Consider the following 23,425-nt stretch of genomic DNA (forward strand, 5'->3'; position numbering starts at 1 on the left):
TAGCTGCCATAAATCCATCTCTCCAGAGCCCCCCCCCCCAGTGTTTACCTATTTCTATTTTATTATCATCTTAAGTGTATTTTATTATCTGTCCTGTTGTTATCCACCTGTAGGGGGCAGCACTGCGCCTTGCCCAGAAGAAGAAGAACCCTCAAACACCACACAAAGAAGAAACACCACATATACACCCAAAAGGCCAGCCGAAAGCTAAGTTAGCAGCAAACATAAACACCCGTACATCTCTTAGGGGGGGGGGGGTATTGGGCTTGGTTTAGGAGCTCAGCTTTTGTTTTCTTTGCTGCGATTTATCGGACAACACCTACACAATGCGGTAGATGAGCTAAATGTGTTATTACCAGCCATGTTTGTTTGCATCTCGGAGTACACCAAGGCCCTGAAGTTGCCCTGCTAACGGATGGTAAGAGCTTTCACTGCGCGTTGAACCGCAATGTAACTTAATGTTGTTGTGTTGAAGGTGCACCCCCCCTCCCCTGCCTTGTCCCCTGCCCCCTTGCCCGTGGCTCTGAACGTTTTACCGGGTGTATTTTAACGTTTTTGTGCGTTTTGTCGTGATGAGAGTGAACGCTTTTGGTGCGTAGACGCAGCTCGCTCCGTGTGTCCACAGAATTTGACCCAGAAAAACAGGGTGTTGTTGTTGTTGTTGTTTGTTTGTGCTCAAATGTCGGAAGCTGGTAGGTTAAACGCACTGGTTTGCAATCATTAAAGCCTTCTCTTACATTCGGCGTATAAACTGTTCTTTACTCAGCATTTGAATCAAATGAAAAGTCCACTTTTGTGTGTGGTTGGCCTTGTACGCCCACAGTGTTTGTAGTTACTCAGATGCCCAGTGGTGGGCGGTACTGGTCGATGTAAACAGTTAGAGACACACAGGAGTCTGGTGGATTATATTCTGTATATAACCCAGCAGATACAGAAAAACTGGACATGTAGAGACTAGTTTTAAATGGATTAAAATGGCCAAATAAATGTAAATAATCTGGTGTCCTGGAAAGTTTTGTATTTTTTTTTTTTACCCCTGATGCAAATAAGAACTGACTTTAAGCATTGAGTCTATATCTATATTAACTGTGTGTGTAATGAAAGTAAATCTACCTACTACTCATGGGCTGTGGCCAAATTAATGTAGTCAATTTGCCCCAAAAAATGCTGCTTATGTGACTGTTTATAAGCAAGTGCTGTCCTGTATTGTCACAAAAAAACTCCTGGAAAAAGGTCCTGGAATCTTATTTATTATTTAATAAGAGTGGGAACCCTGCAGACCTGGCCAACAACAAGCGAATATTAAATTGCTGGATTTTGTGAATGAAGTTTGGCGGCATCATCATCATTTAACGTATACGTCTAGTGACATACTGTGTTGTTCTTATTATACAAATTCCATGTAAAGTCCAAAACCAACACTGGATTGATCCCACTGACATGTATTGTCTGTGTAACTTAAGTCGGTTATAGCTTCTCCCTCTAAGCCAGAGTGCTCCCTTGTTGTCTAAAAAAAACCATTAAAACACATCAGCAGGCCACTGTAGATTACTTTCAGTCAGTCTTACTTGAAAAACACTACAGTGACCATCTGTTTTAGTAAAAATTACCTCTTTTTTTTTGTGATTATTATTGTATTTTAAAGAATTGACCGTGTTGGGACAGAGTATACAGCCATTGTAGAGAAGTCAGAAGTTTTCAATAGATGGACTAACACATTGTTGGTTTTGGTTGTTTCAGGGGATTTGTTGTTGGCGTGGAATATAGTGCAATTGTTATTTCTTTCCTTTAACTACATCCCGGTTGTTGTGGCCAAGCGTTGGTTTGTTTACTTCATGGGAAGGTACAATTGATGCCTTCAGGGTATCTTTATGAGCTCCTATTTACAATTTCATTTCTTATTCAGAAGAGAACTTTAAAAAAGAAATCCTTTTTATAATATAAATGTTTAAAGAGCTCATCTGGACTTTTTCTCCAATAAACAAACAGAGACAGAGTTCATTTACATCATTTAATTTAAAGGCAGTGTTAATCATAAACGTGCATGTTGTTGTTACTGAAGCTGACCTGTTCCTCAAAAATGAACAATAATTATCCCTGCAGTCGTATGCAATAATAAAAATGATCTAACATCAGTGCCACAACATTCATTCGCTTTTCACTTCCCACCCACAACATCTCAACAAGGTACCTTTATGTCTCTTTATCTGTGTTTTGCACAAAAGCTGCATGAATGCATGAGTGCTGCTAATTAGCGCAGTAATTACTCACAGCAGTTCGTCTGAGAGAGAAGCTTCTTTATAGGGAATATTTCATTCAGTTCAACTTGAGTACACTTAATTTAAATTTGTGAAGGAACCCACACTGGGTTTTATTCCACTCATCATGCAGTATGATAGATAATTATCTCGTCAGTCAGACTGTTCTGGTGAAGTCTATAGCTCAGAAGTGATTAATTAGTTTAAATTTCTTATGTATATTGATGTAACTTTAATATATCATTACCTAATTATCTTTTGGACATCAGCACAACAACTTTATTAACAAACAAAGCAGGAGCATTTGATAAATGTCCACTTCGGAAACTTTGCTTTCATACTTTGGACCTCATCTTACTTTAAATGATCAGAATTAATGATGTTGTCTGTGAAGCTCTTAAAACACACAGAGCAGCACCTGGGAGCACATCAGCAGGCAGCAGTGTGGTTTATGCTTAAATGTTAATATTAAACTTGCATTATTGTTTACTCTCCACCCAGCCCATGATTCAGCTGGAGAAACCGGTGCTGGCTGGGACCATGCCGGTGGTATGGCCCACCATCCTCGACCTGGGCAGGGATGAGTGCAAAAGAATTCTCCGTAAACTGGGTAAGGTAGTGCAAAACATAGGCCCATTAATGTATACAGCATTTTATGAAACTCAGCTGGAAAAAAGACTCTTAATCAGCCAAAAAAGTTTCTATTTGAGTTTATCAGATTGAAAAAGGTCGGCCATAAACATGCGTGCTTCTGTTTCCCAGAGCTGGAGGCTTATGCCGGGGTTATCAGTGCCCTGCGAGCCCAAGGAGACCTGACAAAGGACAAGAAGGATCTGCTGGGAGAACTCACTAAAATCCTTGGGTAATTATTTCCCACATATTCTAAAACATTATGATTGAGAGAAACAATTTCTCCAATTGTTGCGCACAAACTTTTCTTTATATAACATGTGCTGTGCCCTTTTGTTCACCCCCCCCCTTCCCCGTCCTCCCAGTATCTCAACAGAGCGCCACCGTGCAGAAGTACGCAGGGCGGTCAACGATGAACGCCTCACCACCATCGCATATCAGTAAGTATATAACTGTCCAGAGCCTGTAGGAGTGTCATTCGGCATGTGCAGCACCTTACTGTATGAGGAGAAACAAATGGAATAAGCAAAGGAATTATGTGTCCATTTCCCAGCATGTTCATTTCAGCAACAACAAGTAAATAAAATGTGGATATTCCTAACTAGGCCTTATTCCGAATGAGGCATTTTCCGATTAAGATGTGGGATATGCCAATATTATTCAGGTTTTAGGAACATTCTTTGGTCCTGGATACAGATCATTTGGCATATGCGTCTCAGTTGGGGTTTTTTACCGCAGTTTGCGACACACAGCCTGCCTGTTTACAGTCAGCTTTGTGTTTGTTAACAAACCAACTAGCCAACGGTTTGCACGGCTTGAGGAGAGATGAATGCACAAAAGAAAAGCCCACATTTCTAGACAGAAGGAGAAACACAGCAACTTTTAAACATTATGAATGACTTATAGGTTTCTGGATGTGTGCAAGTGTTGCAGCTCCAACCTTTTTTGAGAAGGTGGTTTAATGAATGAAGGAGGGAGGCTGTGTTTGCCACCGGTGGAAAAATCATCTTTTGATTACTGGAATATTCATTTTCAATTGCCATGTATACAGCTTAGTAGGAATATAGTTTTTCTCTGAAGAAGGGTAAAAACGGGAATATTTTGTGCATGTAAACCTAGTCAATGTGAGTGAGTGCTGATTTTCAGAGTGTATGGAAATGAATGGAAGGCAGGAGGGACACAGTTAATTATAATTTCCCCAATCATGGCCTCATATGCTCTGGCAGTAGTGTTAAAGGTTTTCTATACAAAAGTCACCTGCCACTAGATGTTGCGCTGGAGCACAGCATCTCAGACCAAAACAACGGGCACTGTGGCCAGTCATTGACAAAACCAGCCATTTTACCTAGCAGGTAATCGTAACAACACACTTAAAACTGGACTGAAACGAAATAAAACTCCCCAAAACCATCTGTTCCAACAAGCGTCAGTGTTGGTTTGGTTGAAATAAATCCTGAATTCACCAACACAGACAAGAAAAAACTGTCGAGTAAAATATCTGTGTTTGTTATTGTAAATTTGTATCTCTATCTGTCCTTCAAACTAGGTAGGCTAGGTCTACTTTACCAAGTGTGAGATTGTTTCCCATAGACTCATAACTGGAATTGTAGATATAAATGTCTTTGTACTGAACGTTTTTATCTTTTTCAGCATGTCAGGTCCTAACAGCTCGTCTGAATGGTCCATTGAAGGACGCCGGCTTGTTCCTTTGATGCCGAGGCTGGTCCCTCAAACAGCCTTTACTGTGACTGCTAATGCTGTGGCCAGTGCCACAGCCAATCAGAATGCCTCCCTTCTGTTGCCAGCTGAAACCGGAAACAAAGAAGGTGGGACAGCGTCACTTAACATCCAACTAAGAGCGTATTGAAACAGATATTTATATTATATAACAGACAGTGAATGACACACATTAATTTCCTCCCTGCAGTGGTTGTATGTTACTCCTACACGAGCACCACCTGCACCTCCACCAGCGCCACAGCCACCAGCGGCACCATAGGGGCAACTGTGAAATCACCACGACCACCCAGTCCTTCCTCCAACGTGGTGGTGCTGCCCAGCGGGAGCACCGTCTACGTAAAAAGTGAGTGTCAGCAACATCCAATCAATCTTGCCCATTTACGGTTGATAGAAGGAATGTAGGGAACGCTTAACTAAAACCAGATGCCAGATATAGAAAGGTAAATAAAACAGACAAAGTATAAGTTGAATTACATGCTGGAGATAAATGCTTCGTCAGGTTATTTGTGTATGAGTAAAAGCAAAATGGGGGGGGGTTTACTGTCAATTACGGAAGTATTATCAGAGGAATAGTGACGGGCACGGTAGTTCTTTTACTGAGGCACTAGGAATTTTTGATTCAAAAGATTTCTTCATGAGCTCCGACTGCGTAGTCCCACTTTGAACTGAAACTCAGCTGTGAAGGATAAGCCAGTGAGTTGAGAATGTAGTATGCAAACTGAAAGCTCAAGTCCTACCCTATTATGCACAGCAGATATAGTTTCCCTACACAGTTGAGAGTTCAGTCTATGAGAGGATCTGAGTCTGATATACGTTCACTGAATGAGTTACTGCACCGTTCTCTCACAGTGAAAGGATCTGAGATCTCAGCCACTACTTTTTTCATATTGCATACTGCTCATTATTAAATCAGTTATTTGATACTACTTCAAGACATGAAGGAGAGGGAGAGGAGTGTACTTGAGTGACTGAGTATCACTCAGAGCTCACGACATGTTCACTGTGTGTAGTACGTTCAGTGAGTGAGGATCCATGTGAGTGAATCCCGGCATGTTACAACCCAACACTACAGTAGAATGAGTTGTCTGACATTCAACCTTTTGATTAGTTCTTTCAGTGTGAATATTGAAGATATTGCCAAGTGGAATGGTAATGCGGCTAAATTTATTCTCAAAATCAAATCGAGATATATAAAATAAATTAAAAAACCTGCTGTGTGAAAGCAACATTATGTGAAGTCTCGGGGGAAGTCTTCTTTGCAAGCGAGTTAATAAGCGTGTTTCCCAAAATGTCAAACGATTCCTTTGACACACTGTTATTTAGTTTGGTACAGAAACTAGAAGAGTAATTTGATAATTAATGGTGTTCATGGTGGGGGCGTCTGGCCTAGTTGTTAAATACCACAGAAGGGCAACATCCCTGGTTTGTTTCCAAACAGGGACCTTTGTGGCATATTATCTCTTTTTTTCTTGTTTCCTGTTTGTGTCTACTGACACTGTAATAGTTACTATGCCCCTATTCTTCTTCAAAGGTCAGTAATGTTCATTGCAAGCAGTCAGGTAGTCCTGTCCTCTAGCCCAAAGAAAATCTGGTCGATATCAACACATACTGTATGAAAACAGACATCAGCTGGTGGCAGCATGGAGAGCTAAAACGGGGGTGTTGTGTTGCTCTTCAAGAATATGAATTAGAAAACTTAATTGTCACCATAAGACATTCATAAAAATACAACTCTCAAACTTTACACTGTACACAACAACACAGTAATGTACCGTGCACAAAAACACACTGTTAAAACCTCCATTTTTGATTGCAGTGAGTTTTCTTCATCGTTTTTGGTTTTAAAAATGTCTGTTTTCCAAGAATACTCATGTGAATAACGTTATATAAGAGTCGAGTTATTCATAGCATCACTTTAATTCACACATAATATAGCAGAAGTTTAGGAATGCAGTCTTTTGCCTTGGAATGGAAAGTTACTCCGACTCGTCAAAAGTATGACGTTCATATTGTAATATTCATATTACATATATCCTCAATGAATGATTTGTTCTCAGAGGGTTTAAATTTAGCTTTTAATTTAGAAAATGCACAGATCAGCCTGAAGGGGGCACTACAAGGCTTGTTTACTTAATTATAAGTGATTTTAACACCATTCTTGTGTCTGGAACAAGAACTAAAGCCATGATGGAAACAATTCCTTTTTACAGTGCATGATGGCTTATCCTTTCCACAGGACAAAGGACTCAGAAATAAATAAATGAAATAAGTTTTAATAAAACAAAACAAAGATAAAATACAATAAAATGACATTTAATAAAAGCTAGAGAAAAGTACAAAAAACGATTAAAGTCAGTAAGATGGTTAAAAAAGGAAATAAAGTAACCGATAAGATAAATTACAGCATAATACGTTTAAAATAAGTGAATACAGTACGTAATGTCTATAAACCACTCTCAGTTATAAGCCAGACTGAAGAGGTAGGTTTTAAGTTTACATTTAAAGGTTTCAACACTTCCAGACGTTCTCAGATCCCGCGGCAGGTTGTTCCAGCGGCTCGGAGCATAAAAGCTAAAAGCCGTCTCACCAGAGGTTTTAGTGCTGCACTTTGGAACTACCAGCAGACTCGTGGCAGAGGATCTGAGGGGCCGCACCGGCTGGGATTTAAAGTTCCTAAACATAGCATCTCTTAAGAGCTGTCGGATTAAATTTGACAATTCCAACAAGCATCTGCTGTCGATGAGTGCATGTTAAACAGCTGGTATGAGCAGAGTGCGACAGGGAATGAGAAATAGAAAGATGGGAGTGTGTCTGCACATTATTAACACTGAAGATGTAATTCGTTGTAGTTTGAACACCAGTTTTACAGTTAAGATTATTGAGATTACCTGATTCATAGAACTATATTATATTCACTTTTACTATTTTCTGATGTTTTATAGACCAAAGAAGAATTAGTCAGTTAAACTTTGCAGATTTTTGACAAGTTTGGTATCATTACAATGTGAGTAGTGTATGTAAATGAACAATGTTTACCTTCCCTCCCATGTTACCCGCAACCAGATCTCCCAACTCTTTTGCCGGCAAAAGTCGTTTCGTGGCGGACTTTTGCCTCTCTCGATCCGACTGTTCGTGTAGGCGGGCATGCAAAAATTTCGGAAGTACCATCGGTAGTTCGACCAACAACCCTAGAGCCACGGACAGATCGAGAGAGGCTAAACAGCAGCATCTCTGGGTTCAGGCAACATGGAGGGAAGTTAAACGTTGTTTATTTGCACATACTACACACATTGTAATGATACAAAGCTGGTTAAAGCCCCCAAACCACTTTGGGTACAGCTGAAAACCTGTGTATATTGTATTTAGTAGTGTTGTTAATTGATTCAGGTCCAGTTATTGATATTGTAATTTGAATTCTACATATGTTGCTGTAAATATGCATAGCGAACTCCCTCTACTGGTTGAAACCAGCTATTGCAACTGAATATGAGCTACTAGAATTTAGGAGTTTAATACTTTAACAATCTGAAAATATTCCCTTTAATCAAGTAAATTATCACTCCTGCGATATCCTGAATTTCCGTCCTCCGTTTCCCTAACAGGTGTGAGCTGTTCCGATGAGGACGAGAAGCCTCGCAAGCGGAGGCGGACCAACTCGTCCAGCTCGTCGCCGGTGATGCTAAAAGAGGTCACCAAGGTGTCCCCGCAGGTATCCAAGAACATCACGGTGCCGGTGAGCGGCAGCCCCAAGATGAGCAACATCATGCAGAGCATCGCCAACTCGCTGCCGCCCCACCTGTCCCCCGTCAAGATTACCTTCACCAAGCCCACGATCCAGACCACCAACACCACCACACAGAAGGTGAGTGGCACATATTCACGTGCTCCTCACTATTCTTCCTTAACACATCTCTCTTCACAACACTTGAGGTTTAAAATGCTTCCTCTCCATTCAGGTGATCATCGTGACAACTTCTCCCAGCTCCAACTTTGTGCCCAACATCCTGTCCAAGTCCCACACTCACAACAATGCCGCGCTGTCGAAGCTGGGCTCCGCCTCCATGCTGAACGCGCAAACCCAGAAACAGACGGTGGTCTTCCCGGCCAGCTCCAGCCCCTCCTCCAACGCCAACACCGTCGCAGTGACCACGGTGGTCTCCTCGACTCCTTCAGTGGTCATGTCAACTGTCTCAACATGTAAGTCCTTCCTCTGCACTAACATAGATGTTGTCTTTACTGACATTTTATATACTTATTGTTGTTTCAGCTCTACAGCAGAGGACCGATTATATGCATGACTACATACAGTGTTAGCAAAAGTAATATCCAGACACAACCGCATGTAAAATAATCTTAATGATACTGTTTTACGTCGCTTTTGACTTTTTGTATCACTGAATTCCTGTTCAAATGTTAGCAGCTATCTGTGTTAGTACGACAGTAGACATGAGGGAGAGCTGTTTGGTCACCATTAAAGTCTCACCGTCACTTCTCACTGTTGCAGGCGCCGCTTCAGCTGGCGTGAAGGTGGCTTCGGCCAGACTTCCTTCACCTAAGACCCTGGTGGGGTCTCCTGCTCAGATCTTGGCCCAGTTCCCCAAACAGCAGTCACCCAAACAGCTGCAGCAGGGCTCATCTTTAGGATCTTCTAGTGTCAGCCAGACCCAGACCACCACCAGCTCACCTGGCTCAAAACCCACCATCCAGATCAAACAAGAGTCCGGTAAGCCTCTCTGCCTCTCTAGAGCGCTTTATTTGTCTTTTTCTTTCCTTATTACATTTATCTTTATCCCATTCTTTATTTCTTCTGCTCTTTCTTTCATTATCCTTTATTATTATTATTATATACAATTTTCTGGATGTTCTGTTTTATTTAAAAATAATAAAACCAAACATAAGTAATTTGTGATATATGCTGATAAGTAAGCAGATAAAACGTTTATTTTTCCATCTTTCTTGTTCAAATATTAATCTTAAACATTACATGGACCACAAGGGACCCTCAGTGCAGCAGCCTTTTAAAACATACACAACATGGCCGTTCTTGCAGAAAAATAATAAAATCATGTAATTATTTATTTCTTTCCTCCACAGGGGTTAAAATAATCACTCAGCAGGTTCAGCCAAGCAAAATCCTGCCCAAGCCTTCATCAGTGGCTTTGTCCAGCAGCAGCTCGTCCCCCATCATGGTTGTCAGTAGCAACGGCGCCATAATGACCACCAAACTGGTCACTCAGCCCACAGGTGAGTCCATCTAACCATCATGGCAGCTTACGTCCTATTAAACCAAATCAAATCCAGTAAATTATAATAGAATAGCACACATGGCTAAAAGTAAATACAGTTTGATACCCAGGCACAGTTATTAGATAGTAACACTATGTTTTTTGTACGCAGCTACCCAGACCACCTACACGAGACCCACTGTTAGCCCCAGCATCGGCGCCAGAATATCCGCCTCCAGTGGTGGGACCACTTACGTCAAGACCACCAGCGGCAGCATCATCACAGTGGTGCCAAAGTCTCTGGCCACTCTGGGTGGGAAGATCATCAGCAGCAACATCGTCTCTGGTGAGTCAGCGACCCACCCGGACTGGGTCTATTTAATACTGCGATTTTAACATCATCTGTGCAGTTTTGTTAAGATCAGATATTCTCTTCCCCCTGCTACAGGCACGACGACTAAGATCACCACCATCCCCATGACCTCCAAGCCGAATGTCATCGTGGTTCAGAAAACCACTGGAAAGGGAGCGACCATCCAAGGACTGCCTGGCAAGAATGTCGTCACCACACTTTTAAACGCTGGGGTCAGTCAAACACCACTCTACGATTTTTTAAAACACTGTGGTTGAGATGATTCATTGATTATCAGTAATCGCTCCAAAGATAGTGGAGAGAGTTTGTCTGTGAGCTTTGACATATATTTATTTTGTAGCGTATGTATGGAGAGAAAATGAGGGGATTTTTTTCTAGTTTTCTTACTCTTGGACTGTTGGCCCAAAGATAACACCACCATGGGCTCTGGGAACATTACAGATCTAATGATAAACGGAGAAAGTAACGTAGATTTAGACTTGGACGGTATCTATAGAAGTACATACACAGCCTGTGTTACACTGGGCAGATGAGAGACAGTTGGAGAAATAAGAGTCAGAGAAAAGTAATTTCACATTAAAAGTGGACAGCAAAAAGACAGCTTTTAATGATCAGACTCTGGTGTGTACATTCTTCCCACGGACAGACAGTGGCGGCTATTAGGGTATAACATAATACCGTGATCGGGCCCATACTATAGTAGATTAAAGGCTGTAAATAAATGTAGTAATCTTCAAAATTATTCTGATTGTATGAATGTTTGGTAGCTTATTTGCTTTCTGTTGCAGAGTTAGATGTTTATATTGATTCCACTCTTACAGCTGTTTCTTAAATATAAAGCTATAGCCAGCATCAGGGTTAGCTTAGCCTAGCACAAAGACTGGAAACAACTAGCCTGGCTCTATCAAGATGTAGAACTTCTGCTTTAAATTAGGTTTTTCATGTCTTGAAATGTTTGAGAACAGTTCTGCATTTTGCCTTTGTTTCCAATGTCCTGTTTTCATGTATTTTGTTGCCTTGTGTGATGAAACTTTGGTTTGAATTTAATATGAACTGTGATGGTCATACCAGACTCTGTGTCTACCTCAGGGTGAGAAGGGCCTGCAGGCTGTTCAGGGGACCAAACCAGCGATCATCACGGCCTCCAGACCCATCACCAAGATGATCGTCACCCAACCCAAAGGCATGAGCTCTGGATCCCAGTCCACCGCCACCAAGATCATCCCAACCAAGATCGTCTACGGCCAGCAGGGCAAGACACAGGTGAGACATGCACTTTCTTACTTCTAGAGTCCTTTTTCCAGGCAGACAGAGTGGCTTTAAGGCTTGAAATTAAACTGCTGTTAACATTAACTGGTTAGCCACAGGCCAGTGAGGTTATCACGTGGTTGATCACAAACATCAAGTGGATGTTCTCATGACCTGCTGACTGACATCAAGTACCACAACGGTGTGTAGGTCATTACAAAAGAGCCCTTTTTTAATTGCAGGGAAAAAATGACAAATAAGACAAAAGTTTCTTTCTCTGAAAATGAGAACAATTTTAGTCTTCTCGAGAAGGAGACTTCTTCTCTCCACTGAGTTTCATTCAGTCACTAATCTGATGACCCCTACACTGGATGCTTTCTGGAGAAGTTCGATCTTGTAATTAAAACAAACATGCATCAGTTCAAACCGAGGAGAAAAAAAAAACCCCAATACTCTCGCCTGATAAATGTATACCAGGGCTTTAACACTGACTTGTCCTCTTCCTTCATTTACTTCCCACATTCAGGGAGAGAAATGAGTCTTAAATGTTATCAGTGAGCTGGGCAGACTGAGAGTGACCTATTCTGGGTCAAACAGCTGCAGGCTACAGTGTTTGTCTCCTGCAACAGGGATCGTGTTTCTGACCCAAAATATAAAAACCTGCGTTCATTGGGTTTGTTGGGCCACGTGCGGGCAGCAGAGCAAGCTGGAGACACAACGTTAACATATTAGCACCTTTTTATAAAGAAACCTTAGAAAGAAATATCTGGCTCATTCGTTTGATAAATGCTCCACTGTGTTCAGCTCGTTGCTAACTTTGTGTATCTGCCGTTTGGTGCTGGGGAGGTTGTGCACAGCGGGGTCTATCAGAGCATTTATACTTGAGCGCTGGTGTGTCTCTGTCGCACTGCAGATAACATGGCCAAAACTAGCTGGTGGTGGGGTTTCTCTGCCACCGTGGAGTTTCGACTGAAACTGAAACTCTCACTCGTCTCTCACCTCAATTCAACAAAAGGACGATGGAATACGAGGGGACAGAAAGGGCAGCGTCCCATGTGTGCCTGTTTGTCTGTTGGGTTTTTCCACATATATCAGTATTTGCTCGGAAAAGCTCCCTAATGAGGATATTTTAACTCAGTGTATCACATTATTGTGGCACATTGAATAGAAATCTAAATTTCCCAAACCCTCAGACATTTTCCCAACTATGTGTCTTTTGTCATTTAACTTAAGCCTAGCACTAAAATATGGCAACATCAGATCAAATTATATTTGTCAACTTTGGTTTTCTAACATATAATTCTTTGAAATTCATGTGTGAAATTTGACAGCTTTTTGACACCAAACTGCGGGGGCATCCGGGGTGGAAAAGGCATTTCTTTAGGGGCTGCAGCTGCTCCTGTAGATCCGACCCCGCTGATGAGACCTGAACCAAGGGTTTAAAACCAAACTAATGAGCTGAAAGAGGTTAAAAAAGAGTTAAGGGGAACTGCACAGTCAGGTGATACGTTTCCGTGCAACCTCTCGGTGGGTCCAGTTTTAATCACTCTGCTGGCTTTGATACTTTAAAAAACAGCAGAATGAGAATGGACATTTGGGCTGATCCCTCTGTGGTCACATGAGAAAGATCCTCCATTAATCTGGTCTATTTGGTTTGATTTTTTTATTTATATTCAATCAAATAGAGTAGAAAATATCTTAACTGTCAGCTGGAGGTGGAAATGTATCTTTGGCTTAGCAAAACAAGATATGACCTCCGTGAATAATCTCTCAACGGTGCCCAGCGCAGCCCCATTATCGGAAGCTGGCGTATAATGGGTCCTATTTGACGAAACCAGCAACTAATGTAGGTGCTTTTCAGTTTCAGGGGATTTCTTTTCATGTTTGCTTAACACAACAGAATTGGTTCTGAAGAAAATAATTTATTTCTGACAATTACCAAGAAGTCCTAATGTGGGATATGAAAGTGTTTTGAGTGAAATGCACACAAGTGGTAACTAAAGTGATAACAGACTGCCCAGAGCTTCACCAATCTTCTTGGGGAATTTGAATTTAATGCACAGGTGTCAGATTATATTCTGTGAAGGTAAATTCCATCATGGTAATTATTTCAAGGTGATTTCTGCTTGCTTGAATACCTTGCACAGTAGGAGCGATGAAGGAAAATATCTATAAAAGGATAAAATATCTGTTTGCTTTGAGTCTTGTCATAAGAAAAAAAAAAAAATTATTACAGCAACAAGATTCTGCTGACTTCTTCATGTCCATTCACAAAAAGTATGTCATTGTTTCGATATCAAACTCCAGTTTAAATATAGCGTCAATTTAGTTTCTGTTTTCAGTTATCATGGGGAAATTGAGGTCAATGAGTCAGGCGTAGTACTGTTTTAAACACCCACAGTAATCATCACAAACCACAAACTGCAACAGCGATCTGAAAATCACCTTTAATTTTATCTAAGTGTTTAGTCTAAGTGATGGAAATGGCCCCTGTTTACGAGACCTTTCTCCCATAGCTCTAATATTAAAACAGTTTAAATTGATCGACTGAAACATACAACAAAGCTGACGGAAATAAGAAACCCGTATTAATAATATCTTCAGCCAGTATCATCATACCATCTACTTTATAGCAGCGAGTCCTATCCAGAGCTATTACCCCGGGGGTACTTCTGTAGTTTCTGATTTAAAGAAATTAATTTGTGTCCATATATTTGTGTTTTGGAGGAAAGTTAACACGAGTAGGATTACAAATTGGTGTGAAGCTTATATTATTTTTTTATTCTCATAATAACCATCGGGGTCAGAAATTAACACATCTTAAGCACCAAATGCGGGAAGATTTTTTTTCATTTGGCGTGTAAATCTCAGAAGGCTATCCGTCACAGTGGAGTGTAAATGTAAGAAAACAAACTATGCTGAGACTCTCTACTGCATAAAAGTACAATGTATGTGACACAAAATGTATTATTTTGGCTGGTGAATTGTTTTTCCAAAAACATGCGTTGATAACTAATAATTTAATAGATATGATGAGCCGATTGCACAAGAATCGTCTCAAAACCTGAGTTTGTTAACAAGCAAGTGGAGAAGTGGAATAAAGCCCTAAAAGTACTGGATAGTACTGATTCGCATTCCCCACAGGAGGTGGTATGAATGCAAACCTACTGGAAAAAAGAGACTTAGCCCAAACATGGACAATTCGTGGATCACTATGACCTGTATGAAATAAATATTGTAACAATATCCACTTCTATGTAATTGATAATATGAAATAACATCCACTTTAAAATCAGTTCAAAGGGCACCGTGGTTGGTGTTGATGGAGGGGAACTTGAGGTCGCTGTGGGGGGAACCAGTTAAAAAGGTTAGGTACCGCTGCTTTACAGGACACCGTATGTTCCTTTGGTGTCCTTCCAGGTTCTCATCAAGCCAAAGCCAGTTTTCCAGACGGCGGTGGTGAGCGAACAGACCAGGCAGCTGGTCACCGAGACGCTGCAGCAGGTGACCCGCTCAGCAGAGATCGTGCAGGGTCAGACCTCGGGCCAGGACGGGTCCACAAAGGACGAGTCGGGCAGCTCAACTGGCGAGGCTTCCCATGGAAGTGCTCAAGGTATACTTCCCGTTCCCCTTTTATAAGATCAGCTGTTACCGCTTGATGCCTCTGGGTGTGTTTTTGCCTATATCGGAATATTAGTTATAGTTAATAGTAGTTATATTATACGTTTAACCCAATGCACGAGGCCTTTCTTCAGAAATTTAAAACTGTCCCACATTGTTCCCGTTATTCCTCAGAACCTCAGCCTGTAGTGCATGTGGTGTCCTCCAGAGAGCAGGATTGGACAGAGCAGGAAGTGTCTGTGGAGTCCAGCCCGACTATTATCTACCAGGAGGTGTCTGGCGGGGAATCCCAGTCCGCCACTTCCACCATCAAAGCCCTGCTCGAGCTGCAGCAAACAACAGGTGAGCCTTTATGTCAGGCTGCAGACATAAGCTGAAAGCAGAGGGGCGGCAGATGTGACTTGAATCAGCTGTACACATGCCTACAGGCCTTTTGTCGCCCCCACACTTTTCCTCTTGCACAGCAGATTTTAACTTTTATTGAAAGCCTACAGTCAAACGGCCTTTCAGAAGCTGCTGATCGTGAAAAACGACCTAAAAAGCTAATCAGCCAACAGTAATTCAGTTTTTCACCTGAAGCTTTGCTCTCACATTAAGTTCAATGGGCTACAAACCTGTGGAACTGGGTTGATGGGTACCAGCGACAGAGATTCCCACGGAATATTTGAATGCAGGAACAATTTTAGAGTTGTTCATTGGAAATGCGTCACAGAAGAGCTGATGACATTCACCTACTTCCGGCTGTAAAGTCCCTAAAACGATAAATGTGATTTACTGCAAAAAGCCAGAGCAGCTCAACCTCTTAATGGTTATATTGCCCAATGTTAAACAGTACAGGGCAATTAAAAAAAAAACAGTGGAAATAGCTGCCTTTTTTTACCTCAGTTGCACAGAGAACCAGTCCCTTAAATCTCACACTCTGCTGCTTTAAGTTTCAAATTTTAACAGTAATATTGTTGTAACTTTACAGTTTGCTAAACCCCTCCCCCAAGCAGCAACTGTCCAATCATAGCTTAGCAAGTGTAACCAGACACGGCATGTTAGCTTTATTAGCTAGTTAGCTACAGCTGATAAAATGTATTGGCGACAGTTGTAATTTTAGATCATTTTGAGTGTTAAATCTGCCATCTTTATCATTATAAATTGCATATCTGCTGAACGAGAATGGACACTTTGACAGGGAACGGACAGTTACTTCTACTTTTACTACGTTTTTTTTTTTAAATCACTGTTAAGCTGGCATTAGTGAAACTCAACACTTCCTCCACAGATGTTTCACTTTATAAAAACCTTCCACTGGGTCAAAAGGTGTAATCCTCACCTTTCACGGTAGACTTTTGATGTGAAACACAGGCGAGAAGTGTTGAGTTTCATTAGTAGTAGCTTAACACCAAATAAAAGGACACCAAATTAGAAACAATTGGAACAAATTGGTCAATATGAGCTTTTAAAAGGGAGAATTTCTGACTGATCTGAACATTTGAGTGTTTTTCCCTCTGAACAGTGAAGGAGAAGGGAGAGTCCAAACCCAGACAGCACACCATCGACCTGAGCCAGATGGCCGTGCCCATCCAGCTAGCCCAGGAGAAGAAGCCCAGCCCGGAGTCCCCCAGACCCTCCACCTCAGAGGCTGAGCCCAGCACTGAGTACGTCACAGCAGGTACGCCTCTCCAGTCTGCTGCTATCCCTATACAGTATACCAGTGGTGGAAGAAGTACCCAGATCTTTTACTTAAAGCTGCAGTTGGTAACTCACTAAAAAATGATTGTTGAGTCTCATTCCCAAGTCATCAAACACGGACGCTTTGGGACCTGTTTTGGTTCTGATTGGTTGTTTTTATTCAGCTGTGGTGGATTCTTGCAAATGCCATTCGGAGAACTATGAGGAGCCAGAGGAACCAGATTTTTCTCCGGTACTACTTTCAGGATATAGTGAAAGTTTCAGCAAGCAAATATGAGAAAAGGGTATTTTTCAACAAGTAACTGAAGCTTTAAGTAGCAGTAGCATTACCATAGTGTAAAAACTGCATTCAAAACCTTAAAGGTATCAAAATATATTCAAAGTACCAAAAGTAATTATAATATATTGCATAATGGCTCATTTTAGAATATGTACATCACTGGATTATAATTAGTGTTGAAGTAATGTGTAAGCATCACTTTGGCCGACGTGACCTGGTGACGAATGTTGATCCAGATCATTCAGGTCACTTCACCGTATCGTTCCCACCGCTAACCTTGTGACTTTTACGTCACTCTAGACGCGGAGTAAATGTATTTGTACCACTGAAATACACACTGAATGACATCACCACCACTGAGCACTTCCTGTTTTGACTGGCAGAATTTCAGTGGAAGAAACTAAACCTCAAACTAAAAATATATGACACTGTGAAACACAGTTCTCTTTTTGATTATTTTACAGAAAAAAACGCATACTGTGTGTGTGTGTGTGTGTGTGTGTGTGTGTGTGGAGATTGTAAGTATTTAATATGCTAATCTGACAGCATGACTGTGGTTCCCCTGCCAGGTAAAGTCAGCAGAGTGGGGGTGTCCTCAGAGGATGATGACGTGGTCATGTCCTCCAGCCAGCAGCTGGGGAAGCCGTACAAAAGCAGCATCAGCCAGGTCACCGTGGTAACCAAACCGGTTGCTGTCTCCTCCGCAGCTGCAGCGTCGCACGTCAGCCACGTGGTGAGGAAACTAAAGAGCAGCACTGTAGATGTTCTGATATATCAGAATAGAGAGTACAGAGAGAACACCCATTTCTTCCTCACTTCTGGTATTTAAAGATCCAGATTTATGTTAACAGGTTTTGAGATTTCTGCCTCCCCTCCTAATACAATGGAGGTGGGTGGAAATTTCTTTGTGGTGCTCACATCCTTGCATTTTTTTATGTGAACCATGTGAGCAGCCACAAACCACTCTGGATAATCCACAGCGCACACACACCATACAGTTTTCATAGGAACTATTCCTTCAGTCGAGTTTACTGAAGTTTAAGTGAACGCTGTTCCAGAGAGGAGTCTGTGGGTTACCGCTGAAGCTAAGTGAGAAACTAATTGTAGGTGATTTGTTGCTTGTACATTCGATGCTTTTATGCTTTTATTGCCTGCCCGCGGACTTCACAGGGAAACACAGAAATGTCACTGTGAAATAAAATAATAAACTACATGTTTTTCGGGCGGAAATGTGGGTGGAATAAGGAAGCGCATTGCATTCTGACGTAATTGCGAGATCCTGATCTCTATGCAGCCGCCAGGACGTGTTGAAAAGATGACAAAATGTTATTCAGCAACCCAACATTTATTGCTGGAATTTATTGCTCACCCCAGGCTTGCTCACACACACGCACATGCACTCTCGCACCTCGCCCCCACACTCGCACCCCCCCCTACCTACTCATTCAATCCCAAACATGTCATTAACTCAAAGAACATTTGACATTATAACAGAACATTACTGCAGGGTCGCTGCAATATATATGTCTATGAGTAAATTTAAAAACGTGGTTTATTTACGACGGCTTTGTTACGTTTTGCCATGTGACGTCGTTACCGTGGCAACAGAAAAGCTGACATGCAATGCGCTTCCGTAACTGAGAGAGGATTTACAGACGTTTCCTTTTTTTTTTATCTTATCTCGTAATTACAGTGAATGCAATGTGCTTCCGTAGTGGAATGACCTCTAAGATAATTTATACACTTTATATTAATGTGTTTTTAGTGTTTTGACTCACATCATTAGCCCTGATATTTATTCTTTTATGCCATCAACCTGCCAGGGACTGCAGATGTAAATTAGCCTGTTTAGCTGAATCTGGCACATTTACATAATGGACTTGTTAAGTAATGTCCATCGTCCCACACTTCGAATGTCATTATATTAACAGATGGATATAAATATTAAACAGAAACGCTGTAATAGCGTCTGTGTGGTCAACACTTGTGTAATACATAAACATTAATTAATGTTCATTTAAATGTTTCATTCAGATTTTTTGGATAGATTTGTAGAATCAACTCCAGAGTTCTGGTTTTAATCGTTAAAAATGACATTTTAAAAAGAAATAAATCCTTAGTTTATCACTCATCAGGTCATTCTGGCTCCTAAGAACTTCAGCCAGTTTCCTCCAAGGCCTAATTTTCATCTGAAAACTTGAATATTTGATCATTTTAACTGCTTGTGTTTCACCTTTTAATGTCATGTTGTTTTCCTGCCTCAGTGAGGATGGGTAAAGTGTCGTCCTCCTCTTGATAACATCGCTCAGTCAGGCTTCTTCTTACGACTGTGTTTCAGCCCTCTGACAGCCATGGTAAAACTGAGACTGTGTTAGAGGTGGGCGAGATGGAAGGCGACACTTTGGACCCCCAGACGGGCTTGTTTTACCGCTCCAGCCAACCGGCTTCAGACCCCGTTAAGCAAACCACCCACTCCGTTAGCACGCAGCCGCCTCCCTTGAGCCAGGCAGAGGCCGAGCAGAGCCGGAACAGCTCCGCCTCCACCCAGCCGCCACCGCTGCCACCGCCGCCACCACCGCAACTGCAGAGCAAACCACAAATCAGCCAACCTTCCTCTTCCTCTTCTGCCTTCCCCTCCACTCCTCCTCTGACAAAGAAACTCCCGAAACTACGAGAGCAGATTCAGCCCAAACCCCAGGCCTTAACCCAGAGCCCCAAAGACAGACCCCTGACTGCACCAGCACAAACCGGGGCAAAGGTCACAAGCCCGGGCCCACCAACCAAACCCCTGGTGACGCCGCAGCTCCCGAAGCTCCAACAAGCGCCCACGTCCCACCACAGGCCCCTGCACACACCTATGTCTCACCCTCCGCCGCTGCAGGCGCACCACCCCGTCAGCACCGAGAAGACTCCCTCCAGCCAGGTGAGTGTGTTTACACCCAACACTGGTAGCGCTGCCAGGAGCAGGAAATAAAACAACTCGGGGCGTTTGTTTCTTTTGATTTCGGTGCAGAATAGAGACACACCTTCATGCAAACTGAAAATAAATGCCCTGAGGTAGTTCCCAGAAACTCCTGCCCTGACTTTTGTCACAGTCTTAACAAGTGTGTCTTGAGGCCCCTGACAGAACCAGTTTGTGTGATGGTGCTGGGTCCCCCCCCCTTTCCTGTCAAAGGCAATAAAAGATCTGTCAGAAATTGATTTATAGTTATATTAACTCTGACTGTTTTCTCTTCTCTTTTGTGTCACTGCGATTTTATTCTTAAAGTCGGTCAGATAATTAGGTTAAAAATTATTTATAGCTGTAATAAAAATAATTGTCTTTTGCAGCCTGAATATGTTGCCTTGGAGTCATGCACATGTACATTTTAATTGTGTCTGCGACTCTCTGGACCGTGGTTTATAGACACCAAAACATTTTAAAACCATGAAAAGTTATCACATATTTTATGTTTTATCTTTAATGATTGTGGTGAACAGGATAAATACTTTGACAGTTGACAGTTCTCTTAATTTCAATTTCTTCCATCTTTGCTCCATCATATCTCTTCACCACAGCAGCCAATCATCACACAGAGCGCCACCGTCACCAAGATCACCTTCGGCAGTTCCCACCATACAACGCCGGTCTTCAGCAGCGGCGAGGCCACCGCCAAACTGATCCCAGAGTCCAGCTCCGGGCCCTCGGGAGACAAGCCCTCGGTGTCAGACATCCTGAAGATCTCCATGATGGAGGCGGAGATCGACCCGAGCACGGAGCCCATGGTGGTGGACTCGTCCAGCGACTGCGGCCCTCTGGGGAAAGCCTTGGAGGTCCAGGCCGTGTCAGGCACACTGGACTCTGGCCAGTTCATCAGCAGCTCTGGGACCTCCATGCATCATTCCCACACAAAGACCCAGCAGTTCAGCTGCATGCAGGGACTCACAGCACAGAGGAGCAAAGAAGATCTGGAGGTCATTGAGGTAAGATATGGATATGCAATCAATCACAGAGCTGGAGGTACCGACCGACTGCAGCTCCCTCACACATTCGCCTCTTTATTAAAACAGAATTCACTTATATGAAGGAAAAAAGGGTTATTTTTTCTAAATAAAAACAAAAAAGTAGTCCAATTTGTAAATGTATTCCTTTTTTGATGTTTTTATGAACCCATCACTTTAAATGTTCCTAGTTTTTTAATATGTATTGGTGAAATAGTGTAACAAAAAAAGAGAGAAGATATAGACAAGATAGACATGATGGACAGACAGGAACATAAAACCTTTACAATAATGTAATGTAATGATATTGTAAGAGTCTGGGAGTAGAAAATTAGATAAATAGTCCTCAGTTAACTAAACAGTTCATTTTTAGCCATAGACCCTAGACAACTAAAAACAAAGCATTCATCACTGCTATTACAAACATTGACCAACTTCATTAGCCAACATGGAAAAATCAAAGAGAAAATCCCCCACACACTGTTTATAACCCCCACACTTCACACTTTAATAGGATATTTTGATGACAAGTTTATTTAAAAGTATATTTTCAGTTGGCTTTATAGTCACCTTTCAATGTCTCTTCTGGTTGAGGATTTGATATATTTAACTTGCAAGTACTCATCAAATGAGTTCCTGTGTTTTTTTAATACTTGGTGGCGTGAATCAATACTAATTAATTAGTGTTCGTATTGCAGATTAACAATAGTGGCTCGTCAGCTCATTGGTATCGATGTTAACATTAACTCCTGTTAATAAAGCGAATAACTGATTTCCCAATGATGGAAACTACCTAAATTCCTCACCAGAGGTTTCACACTTACAGCCTCAAACACCAGCAATTAGACGCCTCCTCTGGAACAATCAGGAGGAGAATAAGAAATTTAATGATACAACAGAAACATCTATTTAATATCTACAATACAAAAAAACCATTATAGTCATCATTTTATTACGTTACTGGAAATTGAACTGACTGAAACGTGTGACTAACACATGCAGGTGATTCCTCAGTACTCCATCCTGCCGGACTCCAGCCAGTCCAACGTGGTGGTTGAGCCCAGCGGCTTCCTGGAAATCACCAACTACACCAGCCAGCAGCTGGAGGAGGACAGCCCCATGGAGCAGGAGGTGGACAGCAGCAACGACGAGGCCACGGCAGCAAGCCCCCCCGACCAACCGTAGCTGGAGACACTGATGGGATTTGGCTTTGAACAAGCAGACTAATGATTTGTTTTTGGCCTCAGACCCCGTGGACAAAAGACTTCTCTGGCTGCTTTTTATTGTGCAAGAGCAAAAAAATGCTTTTCTCTTATTTTCTGTAAATATTAGTTTGTTCATAATAAGTATTTTTTCCTCCCCACAACTAATGGCACATATGGTTTGTATTGCCAGTGAGGAGCGCTGTGTGTGAAAATGTGGGAGCGAGGTGAAAGGATTAGTTGTAGTGCCGCTGCAGACAGTTGGAAAGCTGTCTCTCCAAACATACAGGACTTAATTGTTCCAGTATGTTAACAATGTTCCTGCAGGATGTTGCAAAGAAGCTTCATGAAATTGATTATTTTGAATTTGCTGGCTTTGTGCCACTGTATGTCATTTCAGAAACACTGGTTGTCCAGAGGTTTGTCACTCAGATATTTGTATAAAATTACCCACCTTGATGATGGACGTCTTCTTTTAAAGACCTGAAGGTTGGACCACCAGATGAGGAGTATTTTCCTTTGACTGAAACTCAACTTTATAAACCTCCAACACCAATCCCATAAGGATTTAAGAGCAGATTTTATTTTGCTGCAAGGAACATAAAACAGAACCAGAAAGGAGTCCTGGAGGAAGGATAAGGTCCAACATACAGGATGTGTTACTGTTAATTGTAATGTAAAAAAAAAAAAATGTACCTTTTTCTTTTTGTAAGATATATTCTGCAGTTGAAAAGTTTGCTGTGAGAATTTCACAGTTTGCATTTGCGTTTTTGCATAGTATGTTTTAAACTATGCATTTCTTTTATACCTTTTCAAACTAGATGACTAGTTGAGAGAGAAAAAAAAAATTTAATCTGCACAATAAATCATCTGAGTAGAACATGTCACGTATGCACCGGTTGTTGCTTCACCGTTTTGTCAGTAGGTAGCCTCACATTCAGGACGGACAGAAAAAACCTTTAACTGATTTCTTGCTCTGTTATCCAGCAGTGTGAATACTTCTACAAGTTAGTGGGTGCAAGAAGGAAGTTATTGTAAAAGAAATTCTACTGAAATTCCTTCTAAAGGCAACTTCCTACAATACAAAGGAGCACTTTGACACTGAAACTTTAGACGCTTCCCTTCGTGGAGAACGAGTGCTGTGGTGTTGACAGGCTGAGCCCACCTTCGGTTCGTGGCGTGGATGG

The 23,425-nt window shown here is 41.8% G+C and overlaps 1 protein-coding gene across 6 annotated transcripts; it reads left to right on the forward strand.

Moving 5' to 3' along the window:
* The first annotated feature begins 165 nt into the window (after positions 1-165).
* emsy (EMSY transcriptional repressor, BRCA2 interacting) lies at positions 166-23,129 on the forward strand. Of its 6 annotated transcripts, none has more exons than XM_051401218.1 (21): positions 166-418; positions 2,760-2,868; positions 3,021-3,120; positions 3,254-3,328; positions 4,539-4,714; positions 4,816-4,971; positions 7,692-7,878; positions 8,229-8,490; positions 8,585-8,825; positions 9,133-9,351; positions 9,723-9,872; positions 10,026-10,199; positions 10,302-10,438; positions 11,298-11,489; positions 14,895-15,087; positions 15,270-15,437; positions 16,600-16,755; positions 17,625-17,788; positions 19,394-19,978; positions 20,614-21,018; positions 22,039-23,129. In XM_051401218.1, exons 1-21 carry the CDS (start codon positions 416-418, stop codon positions 22,219-22,221), a joined length of 4,035 nt encoding a protein of 1,344 aa, XP_051257178.1. In that variant the 5' UTR covers positions 166-415; the 3' UTR covers positions 22,222-23,129. The 6 variants fall into 6 exon arrangements, with proteins under 6 accessions (XP_051257178.1, XP_051257180.1, XP_051257179.1 ...); XM_051401220.1 differs by having other exon boundaries at positions 22,051-23,129; XM_051401219.1 differs by having other exon boundaries at positions 20,617-21,018.
* Positions 23,130-23,425: the final 296 nt, after the last annotated feature.

The sequence above is a fragment of the Dicentrarchus labrax genome, unplaced genomic scaffold (assembly GCF_905237075.1).
Source record: "Dicentrarchus labrax unplaced genomic scaffold, dlabrax2021, whole genome shotgun sequence".
Classification (NCBI taxonomy): Eukaryota; Metazoa; Chordata; class Actinopteri; family Moronidae; genus Dicentrarchus; species Dicentrarchus labrax.